The following is a 20,852-nucleotide window of genomic DNA, read 5'->3' on the forward strand; positions in this document are numbered from 1 at the left end:
GCTAATTCCACTTTCTACTTCAAGGAGAAAATAGAAGTTACTGAGTGGGAAGTCTTTCAACTTCCAGCAACCAAGCATAAAAAAAGCACCAGCCAGGACACCCAGGCTTGGCCGCCTACTAGGGAATAGATCGGTGTTCCTTCTGCCAAATAACACATGTGGGTACAACAAAGGAATTTGGGGGAAAGAAAAAGAGCCTAAGAGAATTCATTTCCTAGCTATCAAACAAAAGTTATGCAAGCAGACTATTTTGGTAAAATATGTACAGGGCAAAATATGAGAGAATTCTATTTTATCGTAGCCTAACTACAGAGCTCTGGTGATACAATGTTAAAATGCTTGGGTACTTTAACCCAAAAGTCCATGGCTCAAACTCTGCAGCTGCTCTGAAAGAGGACGATGTGGTAATCGGCTTCCATAAAAGTGTATACAACCTGGCAACTCTATGAGCAGGTATCCTCTGCCCACCAGGCTGAGGATCAGAATCGATTCTATGGCAGTGGGTTTGGGCTTATGTTCCACTTTGTTTTGTTCTTGGTTGTAGCCTAATTGGCAGGAAGTCTAAGGGAATATAATATTAAAAACATTTTTAGCACTCTCTCACTCACTCTCTCACTCACTAACTCACTCTCTCAAGGACTCACTCTCTCACTGACTAACTCACTCACTCACTCACTCTCACTCACTCACTCTCTCACTTACTCTCACTCACTCTCTTACTGACTCACTCTCTCACTCACTAACTCACTCTCTTACTGATTAACTCACTCACTCACTCTCTCACTCACTCTCACTAACTCTCTCACCGACTCACTCACTCTCACTCACTCTCTCACTGACTCACTCTCTGACTCACTCTCTCACTCACTGACTCACTCTCTCACTGACTCACTCTCTCACTGACTCACTCTCTCTCCCTCACTCTCTCACTGACTCACTCTCTCACTCACTCTCTCACTCACTGACTCACTCTCTCACTGACTCACTCTCTCACTCACTCACTGACTCACTCACCAATTCACTCACCAACTCACTCACTCACTCACTAATTCACTCTCACTCACTCACTCACTCTCTCACTCTCTCACTCACTAACTCACTCTCTCACTGACTCACCAACTCACTCTCTCACTCACTCACTCTCTCACTCACACACTAACTCACTCACTCTCTGACTCACTCTCTCACCGACTCACCGACTCACCAACTCACTCTCTCACTGACTCACTCTCTCATTCACTCTCTCTCACTCACTATCTCACTCACTCTCTCACTCACTCTCTTACTCACTCACTCTCACTGACTCACTCACTCTCACTCACTCTCTCACTGACTCACTCACTCTCACTGACTCACTCACTCTCTCACTGACTCACTCACTCTCTCACTGACTCACTCACTCTCTCACTGACTCATTCACTCTCTCACTAACTCTCTCACTGACTCATTCACTCTCACTCACTCTCTCACTCACTGACTCACTCACTCTCTCACTCTCCCACTGACTCACTCACTCTATCACTCTCTCACTCACTGACTATCTCACTCACTCTCTCACTGACTCTGGAACTCACTCTCTCACTGACTCTGGAACTCACTCTCTCACTGACTCACTAACTCACGCTCTCACTCACTAACAAAAAAAGAAAAAAAACACAACATTTTTTTAAGTAAAGGAAAATCAATCAGGAACTAGTCTCAGTAGAATGAGAAAGGCAAGGTAACAACAGTCAACAGAAGGGCATCTGAGTAAGAGTTTTCAGAACCTAAAATAACTAATAAAAGCTAAATGCTCTAGATTTGCTCTTTAATTCAGGCAACTTAAAATATTTAGAGCGGGATGAGAGAAAACAGCCACTGTTGGTTTGGGCATTACTTGAATCCTTTTGGCACGTTTAACACAGAAACGATGAGGCTGCCTCAACGTTGTGGTCTATTTTAAACAATGGAGTGTCTGGGTTAAACATCAGGACTGTTGAAGCTAACATTTCATGGAAACCAGCTACTGGACGCTGAGATCAGTACCATTGATTCAAAGGAAATGACCACTGTAGGAACAGCAGTGGCTTCTATTGCTGTCATTAATTGCTGTCCATTCAGTTATTCCAGCTCATGGAAATCTCATAGGTGAGAGAACAAAACGGCTGTGGTCCGGTGACATTTTTATGATCATTGGTGGTAAAAGTCCACTGTCGTGGCTAGACTTTGATAAGCTTGGTAAAAAGGCACAACTTAAGGAAATGAGACTGCATCAATCACTGAGGCCTTTTAAGTCGTAATAAATATGCGGAAGAATCCAGGACTTGCCTGAATCAGGAGGAAATGGTACTTTCATCAAACTGGGAAAATAAATACAAGAAACAGGTTGGATGATGAAGGCCCTGCAAACGCCGACGCAAGAATGATAACTTGTCTAAAATAAACAGCAAGAGGCAGATTAGAGGGAGGAGGAAAGATAGTCCATGGGAAAACGGAACCTGAGGAACCGACTGAATTCCAACAAAAACAGACAGTTTTCTAATCAAAAGCAGCTTAATTCCTCAGTCAGGCATCCTGGCGGCGCTGTTGAGACGGCAGGGAACTGGGTCAGAACAAGCAGGAACCCACTCGATGGCAGCAGGTTTGGGTTGATTTCTCAGAGCTTCCATTTTGGCTGAAATCTTTACTTTAATCAAAGGTATTCTTTACTAAGAATGAAAAAGTTTATTGAATTTCACCACATTGGTTTTTGTTGGGGTCTTCAACATGATCAAACCAATCTTTTTCATATAAATGTGGAGAACGAAAAACTCATCAATTTTTTTTAGTAATTTGCTTTTAGCCTTATGCTCAAACCAAATTAAAACTAGTTACTGTTGATTCCAACTCATGGTGTGTGTTAGAGAAAAATTGGGCAGCGAAAGGTTTACCGTAGATGATGTTTTCTGAGAAGCCCACCTTCTAAGGTGATTGCGGATGGACTCAAACCATCAACCTTTGGATTCCCAGTGAAGCACATAAACTGTTTGCATCACTCACTCAGAGACCCCTATGAGGAGTCCAGTAATGAAATAGACAATTGCAAGAGCGTTGAAAGCATCTCCTCCATTGGCTTTTTCGTAAAGAGATCTCTTTTGTCTTTTTTTGTTTTTCCCTACATGACCTTGCACTTAGCTCTGGAGGGTCCGCGGTTCAAGGTGAAAAAGTGTAGCTGGTATCTAGGACCAACTAACATGCTAGAAGTCACAGTATGCTTCCCTCTCTGCGCGCGCACATTCCTATTCTGATGGACTCAAAAGAGGGTGAAGGTGTGAGCACTTTACAAAAGAGCCTTGATTGAAAATAGTATAATTTGACACTTGGTCATTTGACCTCCCTCCTGACCCAACCTGAATTTGAGCTAGGCTCAAGCGTTTCTTGTTTGTTCCATGACAAAATTTTCTTCCCTGGCTTTTAAAATATTCCTGGTGGTCTTTTCTTTCTTAATCTCTATTTGTATTTTTATCTTTATATTAGTATTATTTTATTCTTGCCATTTTATATCATTTTCTTTTTAATTTTAACTTTTTGGTTTTTACTGTTAATTTTAGGTAGCCAGTTTGTGAAGCACAGACGGAGTGGATGCACAGAGATAATAACTTTTGCAATGGTTCATCAGGGCTGTGTGTGTGTGTATGTGTGTGTGTGGGGGGGGTAGGGATGATGAGGGGATTTGGGAGCAAACAATGAATCTGGGAGGGGGTGAGAACACTAGAACTGATTGTGATTATGTATAAAACAACTCATTTTAAACATGATTTAGCCATCGAAGTATATGATTTGTGAATACTGTATCAAGAAAACCACTAAAATATATTGATATAATGTGAAAAATATAGCCAATTCATTAAAAATATGAGTAGAAATTGTTTGACGGGAATCTAATTTGCTATGTAAACTCTCACCAAAACACAACAATATATATCTTTTTTAAAACGAGTTTCCCCGTTTCCATATATTGGCCTCCACTCCCCTCTTCCAAAACATGGTTTCGAAGTTTATATTGAGCCTGCTGTCTGCGTGGGCTGTAGCTGCCTTTTTGAGGCACAGGGGTTTGGATGGTGTGTCACGGGTTGTGCAATTGGTCTATTCACCACAGGTAGGTGGTTAAAGCCGAAAAACGATAAGGTGAACAACAAAAATGATGAGGTGGTCTGCTCCTATAAAGATTTAAAATCTTGGAAATGACCAGGGGCATTTCCTTTAAGGAATGCCTCCTATAGGGTCGCTGTAAGTCGTAATTGATTTGATGCAGTGAATTTGGTTTTGGTTTTTAGGAGAGGGCTTCAAACAGGTAGTGGAAAAATCGAATTAAAAGATAACAAAATTTTCCCCCTCATAATGCTAAATGACTGGGCTCTTTCCTCCATGGATATGAAAGCAATATGTTTTACATAAACTGACAGTTCTTTAATCCATTTTTGGTAGTTACATAATCTGTTGTCCATTTGAGATTAAAGAGTGAAGGGGTGGAGTTTAGCCTTTCAATCAGGTCGCGGCTTGATGACCGCATTTGGGGGCACTAAGTCGACAAATAACCCACTTGAGGCGGGACACACACAAACTCCCTGTGAGATATTGCTGTTGACAAGCCACATAGAGAAAAGAGCATGGAGCCAGAGCCCTGGGAGCTGTAGGAGCCACATGGAGACCCATACCAGCGCCGGGATGCTTCTACCACCACAGGCGCCACAAGACTTTGCACCCATTGGCCTGTGATCTTCCTGCATTTGGCATTGTTGCACGGCTGCACGAGTCCAAAGAGGAACTTGTGAACTAGTATTGGGCATAGGGGACAATAGTGGACTTAACCTGGACTGGGCTGGGATGTTTCCTTAATACTCCATTGCTCTTTTATATAAAGCTTTTTCTTATACACATAGGAGTGTCTACGTATTTGTTTCTCTAGTCTACCCAAACTAATACACCAATATTCCAATTTAGGTCAATTTGTTACTTTGGTTTGTCTTTCTTTCTTTCTTTTACAAAAGGCATTCATTCTATTAAGTCTCTCTTGTTAGCTGCCACCCAAACCTATACGCAGCAGAACAAAACGCTGTGCCATCCCATGCCATCCACCTATTGCTATGTCTGAGCTCACTGTTGCAGCAACTGTGTGAATCCACCTTGATGAGGACCTTCCTGCTTTGATGACCCTCTAACTCTACCAAGCATGAAGTCCTTTTCCAGGGACTAAACCCCTGGTAACTTGTCCCCCCTTCTAAGGAGCATCTGGCTGAACTTCTTCTAGGACAGACTTGTTTGTTCTTCTGGCAATTCACGGTACTTTCAGCATTCTTCAAGAAGACCCAATTTAATGCCTCAATTGGTATGCAGTTTTCCTTCTTCACTGTCCAACTTTCACAAGCATATGAGGCAACTAAAAATTCCAGGGCTTGAGCCAGTCACACCTGCGACTTTAAAGTGACATCCTTGCTTTTCACATTAAAAAAAAAAATCTTGTGCAGCAGATTCACCCAATGCAACTCTGTCGTTTAACTTCTTGACCACTGCTTCCATGACCACTGATAATGGACCTGAGCAAGACAAATCCTTGACAATTTCAAGATCTTTCTCCCTTTATCATGATGTTTATTGTACAAGTTAAGATTATATCTCTCAAATCTTCATCTCTAAAAGTATACTTAAAATGATAAAACTGACATGAACGATTAGAACCTTGTCAACTGATCCCCCTTCTGAGGCACCTTGGGCTTGATGTGGTTTTCAACATTTCCTGTTTTTGCTTTTCATATTGGAGTTTATCCCAGTTGTGGTGGTAATTACAGAATTTCATGTCAACTTGAAGTATAGGGGTGTCGTTTAGCCTGTCAGTCAGATCACAACCTGACGGTGCCGTCTTGTGGGCATGACCGTCTCATAAGGAAGGTCCTGGGAACCTCCCCCGCTCTCCTTGCCTTCACCCCCCTGCTGGCAAGCCACTCAGAGATCTGCCAGAGACCTCCCAGAGCACTGTGATGCTTCTACTGCCGTCTGATCCCAAAGACTTTTCACCCACTGGCCTGTGATCTTCCTGCATTTTGCATCCTTGCTTGTGGCTTCCTGAGTCTGAAGAGGGATTTATGGACTAGTATCCAACTTATGGACTACTGTCAGACTGAAGGACTTGATATTGACGGGGCTGGGATGTTGTATTGATGCATAATTACTTCTTGAAATAAAGCTCTTTCTTGTACATACATGACTGTCATTGGATTTGTTTCTCTAGTCAACCTGGCCTAACACATGTGTATTTTGTCATTAGGGGTAATGCTCTTGAATTTTTGTTATATGTTTTTTTCTGTTTTTCGGTATATGAAACCCACAACTGATAAACCTATAGAGACAGCAAGTAGAATACAGGTCCCTAAGGGGTACAGTGGGGGAAGAGGGATGTGTGGGAGAGCTGACGTCAAGGGGTTCAGGAAGGAAGAGAATGTTTTCAAATGGATTGTTTTAGTAATTGTACTATGCTGCTTGATGTGATTGAACTGTGGAACAATTTGATATCTATATGAGCTCCCAATAAACTGATTTGCTGGTGGGGGTGGGAGGTGGGGGTGGGGAGAATAAGAGACCAAATTCAGAGGTTTGAAAATGAATAAAAAAGAGAAGTAAAAAGAAAAAAGCTTGTGGCGAGAGCATTATTTCCCTGCCTGGAGACTCTGCACAAGAGAGCCCCAGGGCTCCCGCCACCCGGGCCCACAGCCTTCATGACCATTGTCTTCTGTTCTCCCAGTCCCTCAGCCCTTTCCAGGTTCTCTGCACCATTGTGACACTCCAGTAATCCAGTTAGAGCCTATTTATGATCTATCATACGCATTAATCAGTGACATTAACTACTCTCCCAGCATCATCTGCTACAAGCAAGCTAATGCACGTCTTCCCAGAATCCCTGTTCCAATTATAGTGCACCCTCCAAAAAGTTCAACTGCTTTCTGGCTTACTCTGTGGTTCTTTTCAACACACTAAGACAAAAAAGCCTTCAGCAGCGGCTTTGAAAGAGGGAGCAATGTGAAGTCAAAATGGTCAGATGTGACAGCTCCCTGGCATCGTTCCCGTTAAATAGCTGTAGCTCTTAAGCATACACAAATCATATGGCTATATAATGAGTAACTTGGGGCCCAAGCAAAACCTTTGAAGTTTATTATCGAAATTCTGTCCTAATCAAAAGCATTTAACAAAGTAACTATAAGCACATATCCATTTTCCTTTATTAATGACATCTATGTAACTTTTCCCATGCCTGTTATTTTTATGCAAAACATTTTTTTCCACTGTATTTTCCTAATACACTTAGTTGTACATTTCATTTTAAAACAAAAGAACACCACAATTCACACAAAAGAAAAAGAACCAAACTAACCCCAATCCACGGCCGTGAAGTCAATTCCGACTCCTAGTGCCCTTGTAAGACAGAAGGGCACTGCTCCATAGAGCTGACCAGGCTGCCAAGCTTTACAGACACACACTACTTCAGCCTTCTCCCAAGAGCAACTGAGAAGTTTGAACTGACAACCATTGAGTTTGCAGCTTGGAGCTCAATCCACTGTCCCACCAGGACTCCTGATATAAAACTAGAGACTCTAAGATGAGGTATATGATACAACAGTACCAGAGAGACATATACTTCTAAAAATCCACCAAACAAGGGGCCCTGGTGGCATAATGGTTACCAGTTGGGCTGCTAACTGCAAGGTCAACAGTTCGAAATCCCCCCCCGCCCCCCGTCACAGTAGAACACTGGGGCTTTCTACTCCCATATAATCATTTGAACGTTCTTCCCAACGCGCTAAAGGAGATGTTATTTAGGAGAGCCCACATAAACTCGTATACACTGTAAATGCGCACTACTGCTAAGAAAATTCTAATCTATTCACTTCAGGAAACATTTATGGATTACTAATAAAAAAAATTCAACAGACACCAAAACTTACAAGGACCAAGGAAGTGATGGTAGAAAGGGTATGTCCGAGACGTCTTAGATAACTGTGAAAACAATCTGTCAGTTTTGCTTGAGGCCCATTCACGGCCCACACCACCAGTATACTGGTGTCACCCTCGCTACTTGCTGTCCATAGTGACTTGATGCACACAGAGCAGAGCTTCCCCATGGGGTCTTCAATGACTGGCGTCTTTCAGAAATGCTACCAGGCCTTACTCCCAGGGTGTCTCTGGGTGGGCTGTGACTGCCAACCTTTGTTAGTCGTCCAGCACTTACCCATTTGTGCCCTTGCGTTACAAGTGCATAGTTTTTAAGGTGATTTTAGCCAAAAGGAAAGTGAACTATAACCCTCACCAAGGTAGACTGCACAGCAAGATTAGTGATATTTCAGAAAGAAAACCTAAATGACAAGGGACTATACATATTAGGTGGTTGTTCTCACTTTGTGGCCTAATCTGAGAACTGGGGCAACATAGATCACTACTATTCTTCAACACCATACACATTCATGGACCATTATTTGTGAATTTCTTGAGAACTGCGCTCCTCCGCCCTACCTGGCCTGGCGAGGCGTATGAGAGAGATGTACACGTCATGGCAATCTCTTTCTTGCGGTATAATGAGTTGCACGGTCTGAAAGTTCTTGCAGCGAATAAGCAGAGGGCATCCAGTAGCTGCTGTTGCCTGCTTTTCAATAGTGGAAATCTGACTGTGAAGAATCTAGAACCAAAAATTAATAATGAGCAAGTAACTGATAAGCACAATAAGAAGTAACACAGAGCCCCAAGCCATAAAAATAATAACCCTTATATGATAAAAGGAGAAAACTTTTGAAGTTGTCAAAAATTTCATTTTCTTTGATCCTCCATGAACACTCATGGAAGCAAAAGTTAAGGAAACAAATGACATATTGCATTGATAAATCTGTGGCAAATGACCTCTTGGAAGGGTAATAAGAAAAAGTGTCACTCTGAGGATCAAGGTGTGCCTAAGGCAAGTCATGGTATTTTCAATAGCCTCCTATGTATATGAAAACTGGACAATAAATAAGGATGACCAGGGAAGAAATGGCATTTAATTATGGTGGTGAAGAATTTTGGCTGTACCAATAGTTAAGAGAAAAATGAACGAGTCTGTTCTGGAAGAAGTACAGATAGGACACCCCTTAGAAGAAAGGTAGCAAGACTTCATCTCATTTACTTTGATTAAGTTCTTGGGAAAAATCAGTCCCTGGAGAAGGATATCATCCTTGATAAAGTAGAGGGTCACCAAAGAGGGGAAGACCCTCAATGGCACAGCAGCCGCAACAATGGGCTCAAGCACAGCAACCGTTGTCAGGACTGCACAGGGCCTGGAGTGCTCTGTCCTACTGTGCATAAGGTCGCTGTGAGTTGGAACACATTTGTCGGCACCTAACAACAACTGTTGGTGGTCTGAAAGGCTACAAGAGAGCTTTATTTTAAAAAGTAATCATTCTGAAGCACATCTCTAGCATTTCAGGAGAGTCTTTACTCAGTCCTCAAAGTCAATATTTCAGTCTTTTATTTTTCTCCCATTTGTAGAGCCTACTGGAAACACAGAGAATCCAGGACAGATGGCTCCTTCAGGACCAGTGGTGAGAGTGGCAATGCCTGGAGGGTAGAGAGAATGTGGGGTAGAAAGGGGGAACTGACTATAAGAATCTACGTATAGCCTCCTCCCTGGGGAAGGGACAGCAGAGAAGAAGGCAGGGAGAGACATCGAACAGTGTAATATATGGCAAAGTAATAATAATTTATGAATGATGAAGGGTTCATGAGGTAGGGGGGAATGGGGAGGGAGGGGGAAAATGAGCAGCAGATATTAAGGGCTCAAGTAGAAGGCAAATATTTTGAGAATGACGAGGGCAACAAATGTACATATGTTCTTGACACAACGGATGTATGTATGGATTGTGATAAGAATTGTATGGACCCCAAATAAAATGATTAAATAAACAAAATACATGAATAATAATGAGTACAAAGAAGAAGAAAAAGTTCTAAAATTGATGTGTTAATGATTGAACTTGATCTTGACATGATTGAACTATCGAATTGTATGATATATGGATGAAGTGCCAATAAAACTGTAAAAAAATGTAACAATGTCCATGGGGAAAAGAAAGGCATGGATCTACAATACTGGGATTCTGGTTCCACTTACAATGTCATCATTGGCTTGCTACATAAGACAGAGGTAACTGTCTCATGATTAGCATGACAAATATATGGTGATGGGACTCTTTGCTTTTCTTATTTTAATCTATCAGAAAAAAATGGAGATGACATAATAAAATGACTAAATGGTGGGCATTATAGAAGCCAATGGATCAGTTCTAAAGTCTACGACAAATATATATTCAAAAGAATCAGCAGTAGGAAAAAAAATAGTCAAAAGGTGAAAACAGCTCTAACACCCATCGATGTAAATACTTTTGTAGCATAATGCTATTATTGGGGTCTCTAACTGTGACATGAAGATTTTGCCTCATCTGGCTCTTTCTAGCACTTTCTTTGAGACTGTTTGGCATAGGTACCTGTACAGGTAATCCCATTTGGGATGGACTTTTACTATTATGTTAATGTGACCATGTCACTGGAGAGGATGCCTTAAGTCACTCACTTCGGAGATAAAAAAGAGCAGACAGGCATAAAAAAGGGACGCATGCGTGGGAGGCAGCCGGTGGCACACCACATGAAGACTGCTAAAGCACCGGAGAGACGATGCTGAAGAGACCAGGCTTCACCCAGAATCAACAGAAAGAAAGCAAGCTTAGAGCCAGTGTCCTGAATTCAAACTTCTAGCCTCTTAAACTTGGAGAAAACAACTCTTGTTTGTTAAAGACACTCACTTTTTGGTATTTCTGTTACAGTACTTTCAACACTCAAAGACATCAAGTTGATGTGGACTCAGTGTCCCAATAGGACAAGGAAGAACTGCCCGTGTGTTTCCAAGGCTGTAACTCTTTACAGGAGTAGAAAGCCCCATCTTTCTCCCAGAGTGGCTTGTGGTTTCAATCTGCTGACCTTGCAGTTAGAAGTCCAACTCTTCACCACTATGCCACCAGGGCACTGTTCAAATAGTTTGCCTAAGGAGATTAGACTGTCCAGAAAAAGAAAAAGCACAGGCAATCCAGAACCAATCATCTGAGCACCCAAACATCAACAGCTCACCTACAGTAACACGAGGAAAAAATAATGGACGTTCAAAACTTTTTACTTTAAGCATAAGAAGAAATATGTAAAGCTGGAAATAGGGAAACATACCCAAGTTTCTTTTCTGCTGTCAGGTGCACTTTCCACGAATATGAAATGAGTGGCTGTCAAATACAAAGTTCCCAAGGCGGCTTTTTTAGAAGACACTCGATCGACCAAGCGGACATTTTCAACCTAGAGAAATCAGTTTGATGGAAAGAGTGATAGTAATTTACAAAATGAAATCAATAACAAAGGAGATAATCTCATGAAATGTCATTTTGAGAATTCCCCCACAATGGCAAGCAAAAATTATCCCCTTAGATTTACTTTGACCTCAGAATATGGTTCTTTGTATGCAAAATTTAATAATTATCAATTACTGAAAAACATCCTAACATGAACTCCAAAAGACTTACAGAGCTTATTCTTTAAGAACACCCTCTCTGAGATGAGTCAGTCAGGGTGCAGGGTAGCAACGATGAAACATATAACTTTCCTCTAGCTCTTAAATGCTTCCTCCCCCCGGCCCCACATCTCCCCCACACACTATCATGATCCCAATTCTACCTTACAAATCTGGCTAGACCAGAGGATGGACATTGGTACAATAGCAACTGGAAACACAGGGAATTCAGGACAGATGACTCCTTCAGGACCAGTGATGCGAGTGGCGATGCCTGGAGGGTGGAGAGAATGTGGGGTAGAAAGGGGGAACTGACTACAAGAAAATACATACAGCCTCCTTCCTGGAGGATGGACAGCAGAGAAGAGGGCGGGGGGAGACGTCGGAGAGTGTAACATATGACAAAATAATAATTTATGAATTATGAAGGGTTCATGAAATAGGGGGGATTGGGGAGGAGGAAAATGAGCAGCTGGTATTAAGGGCTCAAGTAGAAGGCCAATGTTTTGAGAATGATGATGGCAACTAATGTGCATATGTGTTTGACACAATGGATGGATGGATGGATGGATTTTGATAAGAATTGTACAAGCCCCCAATAAAATGACTTTAAAAAAAAAGAATGCCCTGTCTGGGATTTAAATGTTGTTGCCATATGCCATTACATCGATGCCAGTTCAGAGTGGTGCTAGATTATACAGGGGTCATCTTTTTTTTTTTAACATTTTATTAGGGGCTCATACAACTCTTATCACAGTCCATTCATATACATACATCAATTGTATAAAGCACATCTGTACCTTCTTTGCCCTAATCATTTTCTTTTTTTTCTTTTCTTTTTTTAACATTTTATTAGGGGTTCATACAACTCTTATCACAATCCACACATATACATACATCAATTGTATAAAGTACATCCGTACATTCTTTGCCCTAATCACTCTCAAAGCATTTGCTCTCCACTTAAGCCCTCCGCATCAGGTCCTCTTTTTTTCCCCCTCTCTCCCCGCTCCCCCCTCCCTCATGAGCCCTTGATAATCCACAGATTGTTATTTTGTCATATCTTGCCCTATCCGGAGTCTCCCTTCCCCCCCTTCTCTGCCATCCATCTCCCAGGGAGGGGGTCACATGTGGATCCTTGTAATCAGTTCCCCTTTTCCAACCCACTCACCCTCCACTCTCCAAGCATCGCCCCTCACACCCCTGGTCCTGAAGGTATCGTCCACCCTGGGTTCCCTGTGCCTCCAGCTCCCATATGCACCAGTGTACAACCTCTGCCCTATCCAGTCCTGCAAGGTAGAATTTGGATCATGGTAGTTGGGGGGGGGGGAGGGGGAAGCATCCAGGATCTGGGGGAAAGCTGTGTTCTTCATTGGTACTACATCGCACCCTGACTGACCCATCTCCTCTCCTAAACCCCTCTATGAGGGGATCTCCAGTGGTTGACATTTGGGCCTTGGGTCTCCACACTGCACTTCCCCCTTCATTCACTATGGTATATATATATCACACACACACACACATATATATATATATATATATATATGGTGTATATATATATATATATATTCTTTTTTTTTTGCATGATGCCTTATACCTGGTCCCTTGGGCACCTCGTGATCGCACTGGCTGGTGTGCTTCTTCTATGTGGGCTTTATTGCTTCTGAGCTAGATGGCCGCTTGTTCACCTTCAAGCCTTTAAGACCCCAGACACTATCTCTTTCGATAGCTGGGCACCATCAGCTTTCTTCGCCACATTTGCTTATGCACACAGGGCTCAACTTGAATAAAATAGATTGCCAGATCTTTTAACCTTCAAAACCCCAAACCAAACTCACCGCCATCCAGGAGATGCCGAGTAACAGCGACCCCAGAGGACAGAGCAGAACCGCCCCTGTGGGTTTCTGAGACTGTGACTCGTGCTGGGAGTAGAAAGCCCCGTCTCCCTCCCTTCCGGCAGCTGATGGGTTCAAACTGCAGATGTCGCATTGCAGCCCGACGCAGCACCACTAACGATGGGGTCCACCTCCGTGGAGGGCTTACACGTTAAACCACAAGGGCACTGGGGATGTTAGGTCACCCTGTTCATTTAGTTGTAATTACATAAAATGTATACTTTAAGACTGGAAGTTGATGATCAAAGTTGTGTGTTTACACAAGGACTGTACTCGTTTCCCAGCGGCTTCAAACCTCTCTGCTTCTGTCAACTATTTTTGTTGTGACTTGAGTCTGAGTTCATTCTAATTCCTGGCGTGCAGAACAGAACTTTCCCATAGGGTTTTCAAGGCTGTGGCCTCTCCGAAGAAGTCACAAGCAAGCAGTTAGAAGGTGCCGATGAGGGGGTTCAAGCAACTAACCGTATTTTGCATCAGACTTGAGCACTTCGCCGTTTGTTCCACCCAGTACCTTGTGTCCACTCCACCCACTTATCGACAGGATTCATTTCCAAAACCAGGTCATTCTGTAAAAATGGGCACCATATTGATCACAAAATGAGGATGACTCGATCCTTACATAACTACCAAAAGATATCAGTGCATAACTGCCAGACCACTCAAAATCACAGTTCAGACACGTGAACACATAACCACACCCTCACAACCAACATTACTCTCGGCCAGCGGTCGGCAAACTTCCATCCTGTCCGTCACGACAACTTAAAAATCACTCGAGAGTCATAAAGAGATGTTTACAAACAAAGGAAATCACCAGTATCTAAATCATATCCTTCAAGTTTTCTCAACTTCCCTTCAGAGCCACGGGTACGTGCCAAAAGAGCCACACATGTGTGGAGACGGCAGTTTGCCAGCCCTGCTCTAGCCTCACGCCTCGGTGTTAGGACCCGATGCATATCATTGGTGCTCAAATAGCCAGAAAGCATATTTTTACTACCGTCGTAACTATAAAAGGTCACATAACGAGACAGTTGGTAAATGAGAGGTGTAAGTATAATAGGGAATACAAGCATACAGGTAGGAGAAAAAGTATCTAAGAAATGTTCCGTATAAATGTTCGCAAGGAAAACTTACCAAACTAAGACCTATGCATTCATATATAATGAAAATGCATTCAGAATAATTTGTAATAAAATTCCTCTAATTGATCTAGTTTTTACCACTCAAATAATGTCCCAAACAGATGTTGAAACAGATTTCTAGAAAATTTTTCAAGTATGTATCCCTTATTTGCAGCACAGTTTTAAAAGTATGTGCTGCTATCAGTCCGACATGAAATGTAACAGAAATAGCAAGATGATGCCTACAGAGCAAGTCAACCATAAAGCAATGATATGGTGGCAAATCAGAGCCACACACTATCAGATGGACATTCCTGCAATGACTAGTAGGCTTAGTAATGCTGCCTGCCGAGCATCAACTAGCTACAGATAAACACTGGCTCACCCTTCACCCCTCATGTCAGAATGGCTATTTGCGTCCATGGGACAGCTTAAGGATTAGTGGATCGCATTTGCCCCGAGCTTCAGTTTCATGTACATGCTGTGTTCCTGGTGTAGTCTGAGAATGCCACAGGCTTCAGGGGACGCCCGTCTAATGAGCATGCCTCAGGCGGCCAAGAAATCCCCTCACCTCCATCTCCTCTTAGTCTTGAGAACCAGGATTAATCTGTGAGGGGTCCGCCCCCTCTTTCCAGTTTTCTTGATTTCCTGGGGTACATAAGGAATTTGATTATTTTTAGTATTTTTAAATCATACAAATTACTCGAGGGCAGTTGTGACAGTCCTGGGGCCTTCTGAAATGTTGTGTGCCTAAAGATGTTCATTCAAACACTTGTGCCCCGTTAGGAGAAGACAAGGTGAGGATATGAGATATGGGGCAGAAACATGTTTTTTGTGTGTGTGGTTTGCTGAAAGTAATGTTATTTTAGGGTAGAGAAACTGAAATTAGGAAACTGTAAATCAAAACTAGATTAGTAAAATAAAATTAGTTGTAAAGGAAAAAATATGTTTCAGAAATCTAAAATGCATATTGAATGTAGTGGGAAGTTACTGAGATTAAAGTAGTGAAAAATATCACAGAAATAATAAATTATTTCTTTCAACAACATAATTTCATAATTGGAAATATACCCCAAAATGAATGATATGCAAAGAAACTTTAGAATTTAATGTATGGAGAAAAAAAATTTAATGATATCAAATGACAGAATGGAAGGGCAAGAGAGTGTTCCAAAGAGAAGTAGACAAAAATAACTTGGACCTGAATTCTATGTATTTCAATAACAACATTCTTAATGATAAAAATAGCAAACATCTAGCTTACATTTTGTGTAACATACACACACACACACACACACACACACACACACACACACACACAAGACTAGGAAAAAAAAAGACCAAGACTAGAAGATAACATTCTTATACATACCTTCCTAATTTTTTCTACACTACATAGAATTTCCAAAACTAAAATGGTATGTAGCATCACAGAATCATTCTGTTTATATGCCATTGGAATTTTTGTTCCAATTTAAATATTTTTAAACACTATTCTGTGTCATCAAGTGGCTATCTAAAACTAATTGTGGGGACAAAACCTAAAATAAATAAATAAATTGTGGCTGCAACTCCATTTACCACACATTAATATAATTTTAATTTTTTATTATTAATATTTTTGTGAGGGTAAACTCTAAGGCTAAATATTTGCAAAAAGATATCATTATACTTTAGGAACTAGCTCCCAGAAGCAGAATTTAATGTTAATCATTGTAAAAGCATTCTAAGTCAAACTCTGGAACGCTAACTCAATTTTCAATCCACAAATTGTGTATGTCCAGGTCTTTCTACTTTTCCCAAACTAGGATAATCATTTTATTGTTTCACCTTTTTTTTTGTTTACAATTCTTGGGTTTTTGATTTTTGTTTGTTTTCAAAACATTTTACCAGGAAATGATCCAGACATACCATTCACTAGTTCAGACATGTCAAGCAGTGTTGTACAATCCCTATACCATCATCAGTTTCAGAGCATTTTCTTCCTTCTTGTACTCCTTGATGTGAGCTCCCCAGTGTCTCTGCCCTCAGTCCCCCCGCCCCCACCCCTGCTCCCCTGTCGTGCCCTCCCAGGAATCCTTATTCTGGTTAGTGTCTCTATGACTCTTTGGCCAAATGAAAAAGAAAAATTTATCTTCTCATTTAAAAATAGTTTTTTGGGTTTTGTGGGTACTGGTGTGCTACACGTTTTCATATTGTTACAAATTATTTGTGTCTCGTTTGTGAAAGGTCTTTAGTCATTGATTTATTTTTCCAATGTCTATAATGTATGGACTTTTAATATAGTAACGGTAGTAGCGTTCAGTGAATCCCGGCATCTGTGTTTTACAACTAATTTCTTTTCTAGCAATTATTCCAGTTAGGTCTCTTGGATATCCTGCCTAAGCAGAACAAAAATATTATGTCTACTTCTCCAGGATCTATAGCCCCTCACCTTGTTTAACAGAATCGCCTATATTAACCCTGCTTAACCCAAGTCACCTAGAGACTACAAGTCAGTACCATGATGACAGCTGACATTTTGTAATTTTTTTATTTTGCTTGCTTGTTTGTCCAATAACACCTTTAATGAGGTATTATTTGCATACCAAGCCATTCACCCATTTAAAGAGGTTGGTATATCCACAGCATTGTGCACATTGTCATTGGGCAGTTTCCCCTGTAATCATGCTCCACGTTTCTAGTCGTCACCTTCAGAGGAAAGTCCGTTATCCATCAGCAGCCACTCCCTGGCTTTTCCCTAGGCATCCACCAACCTGCTTTCTGTTTCTTTGGGTTTATCTATTCTGAACATTTCACATAAATCCCACCTCACTGCCATCACGTAGATTCTGATAGACAGGGATGGCACTACGAGACAGAGCAGAAATGCCCCAGTGGGTCTGAGACCGTAACACTTTGCAGAAGTACAAAGCCTTGGTTTCTCCCACAGGCCACTGGTGGTTTTGAACTCCTGACCTTGTGGTTAGCAACCCGACGTACAACTCACTACACTCCTGTCCTTGTAACTGGTTTCTTTCACTTGGCAAAATGTTTTCAATCCAAGTCATTACTTTGTAGCATGCATCATTTCTTTCTTCTTAATTATGGAAAAGAATATAATACTAAACAGTTTTCATGTCAACCGTTTTTACTTGGACAATTCAGTGACACTTGGGTCACCATGTTTGGCATCTGTAAATGCCCATCATTTCATCACATTTAACAGAAACTCAGCGCTCCTTAGACAATAACTCTCTAGCTCCTCCTCTGACCCACTCAGAGTAACACTGCAACCTCTAGTAAACTTTACCTCACCTAGAGATTTCCAATAAGCAGGATTAAGCAGTATTTGCCCTTTTGTGTCTGACATATTTCATTCAGCATAATATTTTCGAGATTTATCTCTATTATAAAATGTATCATGTCGTCTCTCTTGCAGCTAAGTAATATTCTTTGCATATACTTGTCCAAAGGCATTCAATTCCCTGCCATCTTCCTTATTCATTGTCTAGCTTTCACAAGCCTATGAAGTAATTGGCTCACCTTATTCCTAATGACATCTTTGCTTTTTAATACTTTTGCAGCAGCTTCGCCCGATGGCAATACACGGTTTGATTACTGTTGCTTCCGTGAGTAAAATGAAATCCTTGACAACTTCAATCTTCTCTCCAGTTACAATGTTGCTCCTTAATCCAGTGGTTACATTTTTTTTTTGGTTTTCATTTTGTTGAACTATAATCTATACTGACAGCTGCAATCTTCCATCTGAATCAGCAAGTACTTCAAATCCTCTTCACTGTTAGCAAGCAAGGTTACGTCATGGGTACATTACATCTTGTTAATAAGATTTCTCCAATTCTGATGCCAAATTCTTCATATAATCCAGACTTAGTATGAATATAAGGATGTAATAAATATGACGGAAGGATTTAACACTGATGCACACTTGTCTTGGTTTTAAACAATATAGTATTCCTTAGCTCTGTTTTAAACCAGGTACTATCATTTATTTCTGTTTAGTCTATGTGTTCTGCATAAGCACAATGAACTGTTCTGAAATGCCCATTCTTCTCAATGTTATCCATAATTCCTCTGATCCACACAGTCAAAGAACTTTCCAGAGTACATAAAACACAGGTAAGCATCTTTCAAGTATTTCCTGCTTTCAGCCAAGATCCATTTGACTTTAACAGTAACACACTCCCCACACCCCCATTGTATGTCCTCTTTGGAATCCAGTGGGAATTACTGCCAGTTTCCTGTTGAAGTCCTGCTGCAATCATTTCTTAAATTATCTTCAACAAAATTTTACTTCTGTGTAATATTAACCGTTGTAATTGTGTATTGATGTTTCCTTTTTTTAGTATTCTTTGATTTTTACGTACCTATTTTTCTTCTACATCTACTTTGAGAGAGGTTCGCATGTATGTCACAAGGATTATGATTGCATCTACTAATTAGGTAGTCTTCTTCCTTTATTACTTGAAACAAGTGCATTTTCCCTTTACAGAAATTTTTTAAATTTCTCTTTAAATCTGTCTCTTTTCCTCTTTTTACTGAATCTCGTTTTGATGAGTTCTATTTTCTCTTACTGTGAACTATATTATCTTTCCTCATTAGTCTTTTTTACATAATACTCTGAATTAGTAAATGTGTTCATTTGTTTTTTTTCTTGTCAATAAATGCTGTCTCACTTCCTTTGGAGATATTATATAGTTTTCTTCCTGTCCTAAATTCTCAGGTTGAATCATTCATTTTATTCTTAATAAGAAAAAAATCGAAGTCTAAGCATCATGCTCTAAGTAAATCTTTGGTTGCATCCTGTGAGTTTTAGTTGCCGTATTCTTATTTTTATTACTCTATAAATAGCATGTAGCCACAGTTTCAATTTTATTTTTGATCCAAGAGATATCTAGCAGACTAGTTTATACTCACTTGGTAGGTTTTTCATTTAAACGGTCATGGTTAAAGAGTCTACTTTGCACAAGCTATAGGAATGAGAGGAGCCCTGTTGGCCCAGTGGTTACAAGTCAAGCTGCCATCTGAAAGGTCAGCAAGAAGACCGGCCACTCTTCGGGTGAAGACGGGGCTTTCTACTCCCATAGAGTTACAGTCAGGGAAACTCACAGGGGCAGTTTTATCCTGCTCTATAAGGTCGCGATGAGTCGGCATCGACTAGATGGCAGTGAGTTTGATTTGGTTTATAGGAAAGATATTAAACGGAAGGAAAAAAACAAAGGTGTATATTATTCTTGGAATGTTTCTATGGGAAAAAATTCCAATCATTTACATGCTAAAATGTGCCTTACAGAGTTGAGTCGAGGCCCAGGAGGAATATGACAGTTTACAATGCCTGAAGATGAGATGTAGGCAACCTTTTCTGTACGTAGTATTAATGAAACACAACTTTATTGGGATAATAATGTAGAAGGTAAGGTAAGATTCTAAGAAAAGGATGTAGTATGAAACATTCTCTTTACAGAGTGGTGGAAGCTACACATACCACTGAGATTATTTTATGAGAGCCTCAGCTGAACAAAACAAGGTCACAGATGGTGGCGGATTAGAGTAGTTGAAGGGGTTGGTCCATGTCTTTCTGTTAACTTTGGATGCTGCTGCAGGAAAACTACATCCCCAAATTTGGCACTACTTGTTACAGGTCCAAGTGGAGACCACAGCTGTCAAGAGCAATCTTGAAGACACGAAAGGACCAAATCCATAATAATCGATTGTCAACCAGTTGATTCCAGCTCACAGCAGCCCTGTGGGGCCTCGGAAGGGGAACTTCATAGATGCAAATGTTGACAGGAGCCGATAGCCCCATCTTTCTCCAAGGGAGAGCTGATGGATTCAAACTATTCATCTTTAGGTCACCAGGAAATACGAAACAAGGCACCAACTCATGACTGCCTAACCATGTTGAAAAATAAAAGAAATGAGTAGTAAAATTAACCTTCTGCTGTTTAAGAAATGCTATGATATACGAAACACCGATCAGAGGTTACCTAAGGGTTTACATAAATGGAAGAGGAAAAAAAAGAACATTCATAAGCATCAGTCATCCTATGAAACAGGTCTCTGGGTTTTGGCATCATCACATTTGCTAAATAATTTCGTCTCATTGTTTGGCTCACCCACCTATCCATATAGTAGGCTATGCAGCAAGAAATCCACTTCATATTAGAAAGAGATGGCTCTTAGGCAGTGTGCTGCACTCACAGGTTGCCTCAAAGGTGGTCCTGGGGTCCCAAGTAGCCACAGGATTAGAAA

The 20,852-nt window shown here is 41.0% G+C and overlaps 1 protein-coding gene across 1 annotated transcript in view; it reads right to left on the bottom strand.

The window, feature by feature from the left end:
• The window catches only part of MTMR7 (myotubularin related protein 7), a 150,572-nt gene that overhangs the window by 86,413 nt on the left and 43,307 nt on the right, over positions 1 to 20,852 (bottom strand). Inside the window, exons 2-3 of the mRNA XM_075556769.1 lie at positions 11,251 to 11,373; positions 8,521 to 8,683 (exon numbers count right to left, since the gene is read on the bottom strand). Of these exons, the coding sequence (XP_075412884.1) occupies positions 8,521 to 8,683; positions 11,251 to 11,373 (286 nt within the window). The remainder of the gene's footprint in view (positions 1 to 8,520; positions 8,684 to 11,250; positions 11,374 to 20,852) is intronic.

The sequence above is a fragment of the Tenrec ecaudatus genome, chromosome 8 (assembly GCF_050624435.1).
Source record: "Tenrec ecaudatus isolate mTenEca1 chromosome 8, mTenEca1.hap1, whole genome shotgun sequence".
Taxonomy (NCBI): Eukaryota; Metazoa; Chordata; class Mammalia; order Afrosoricida; family Tenrecidae; genus Tenrec; species Tenrec ecaudatus.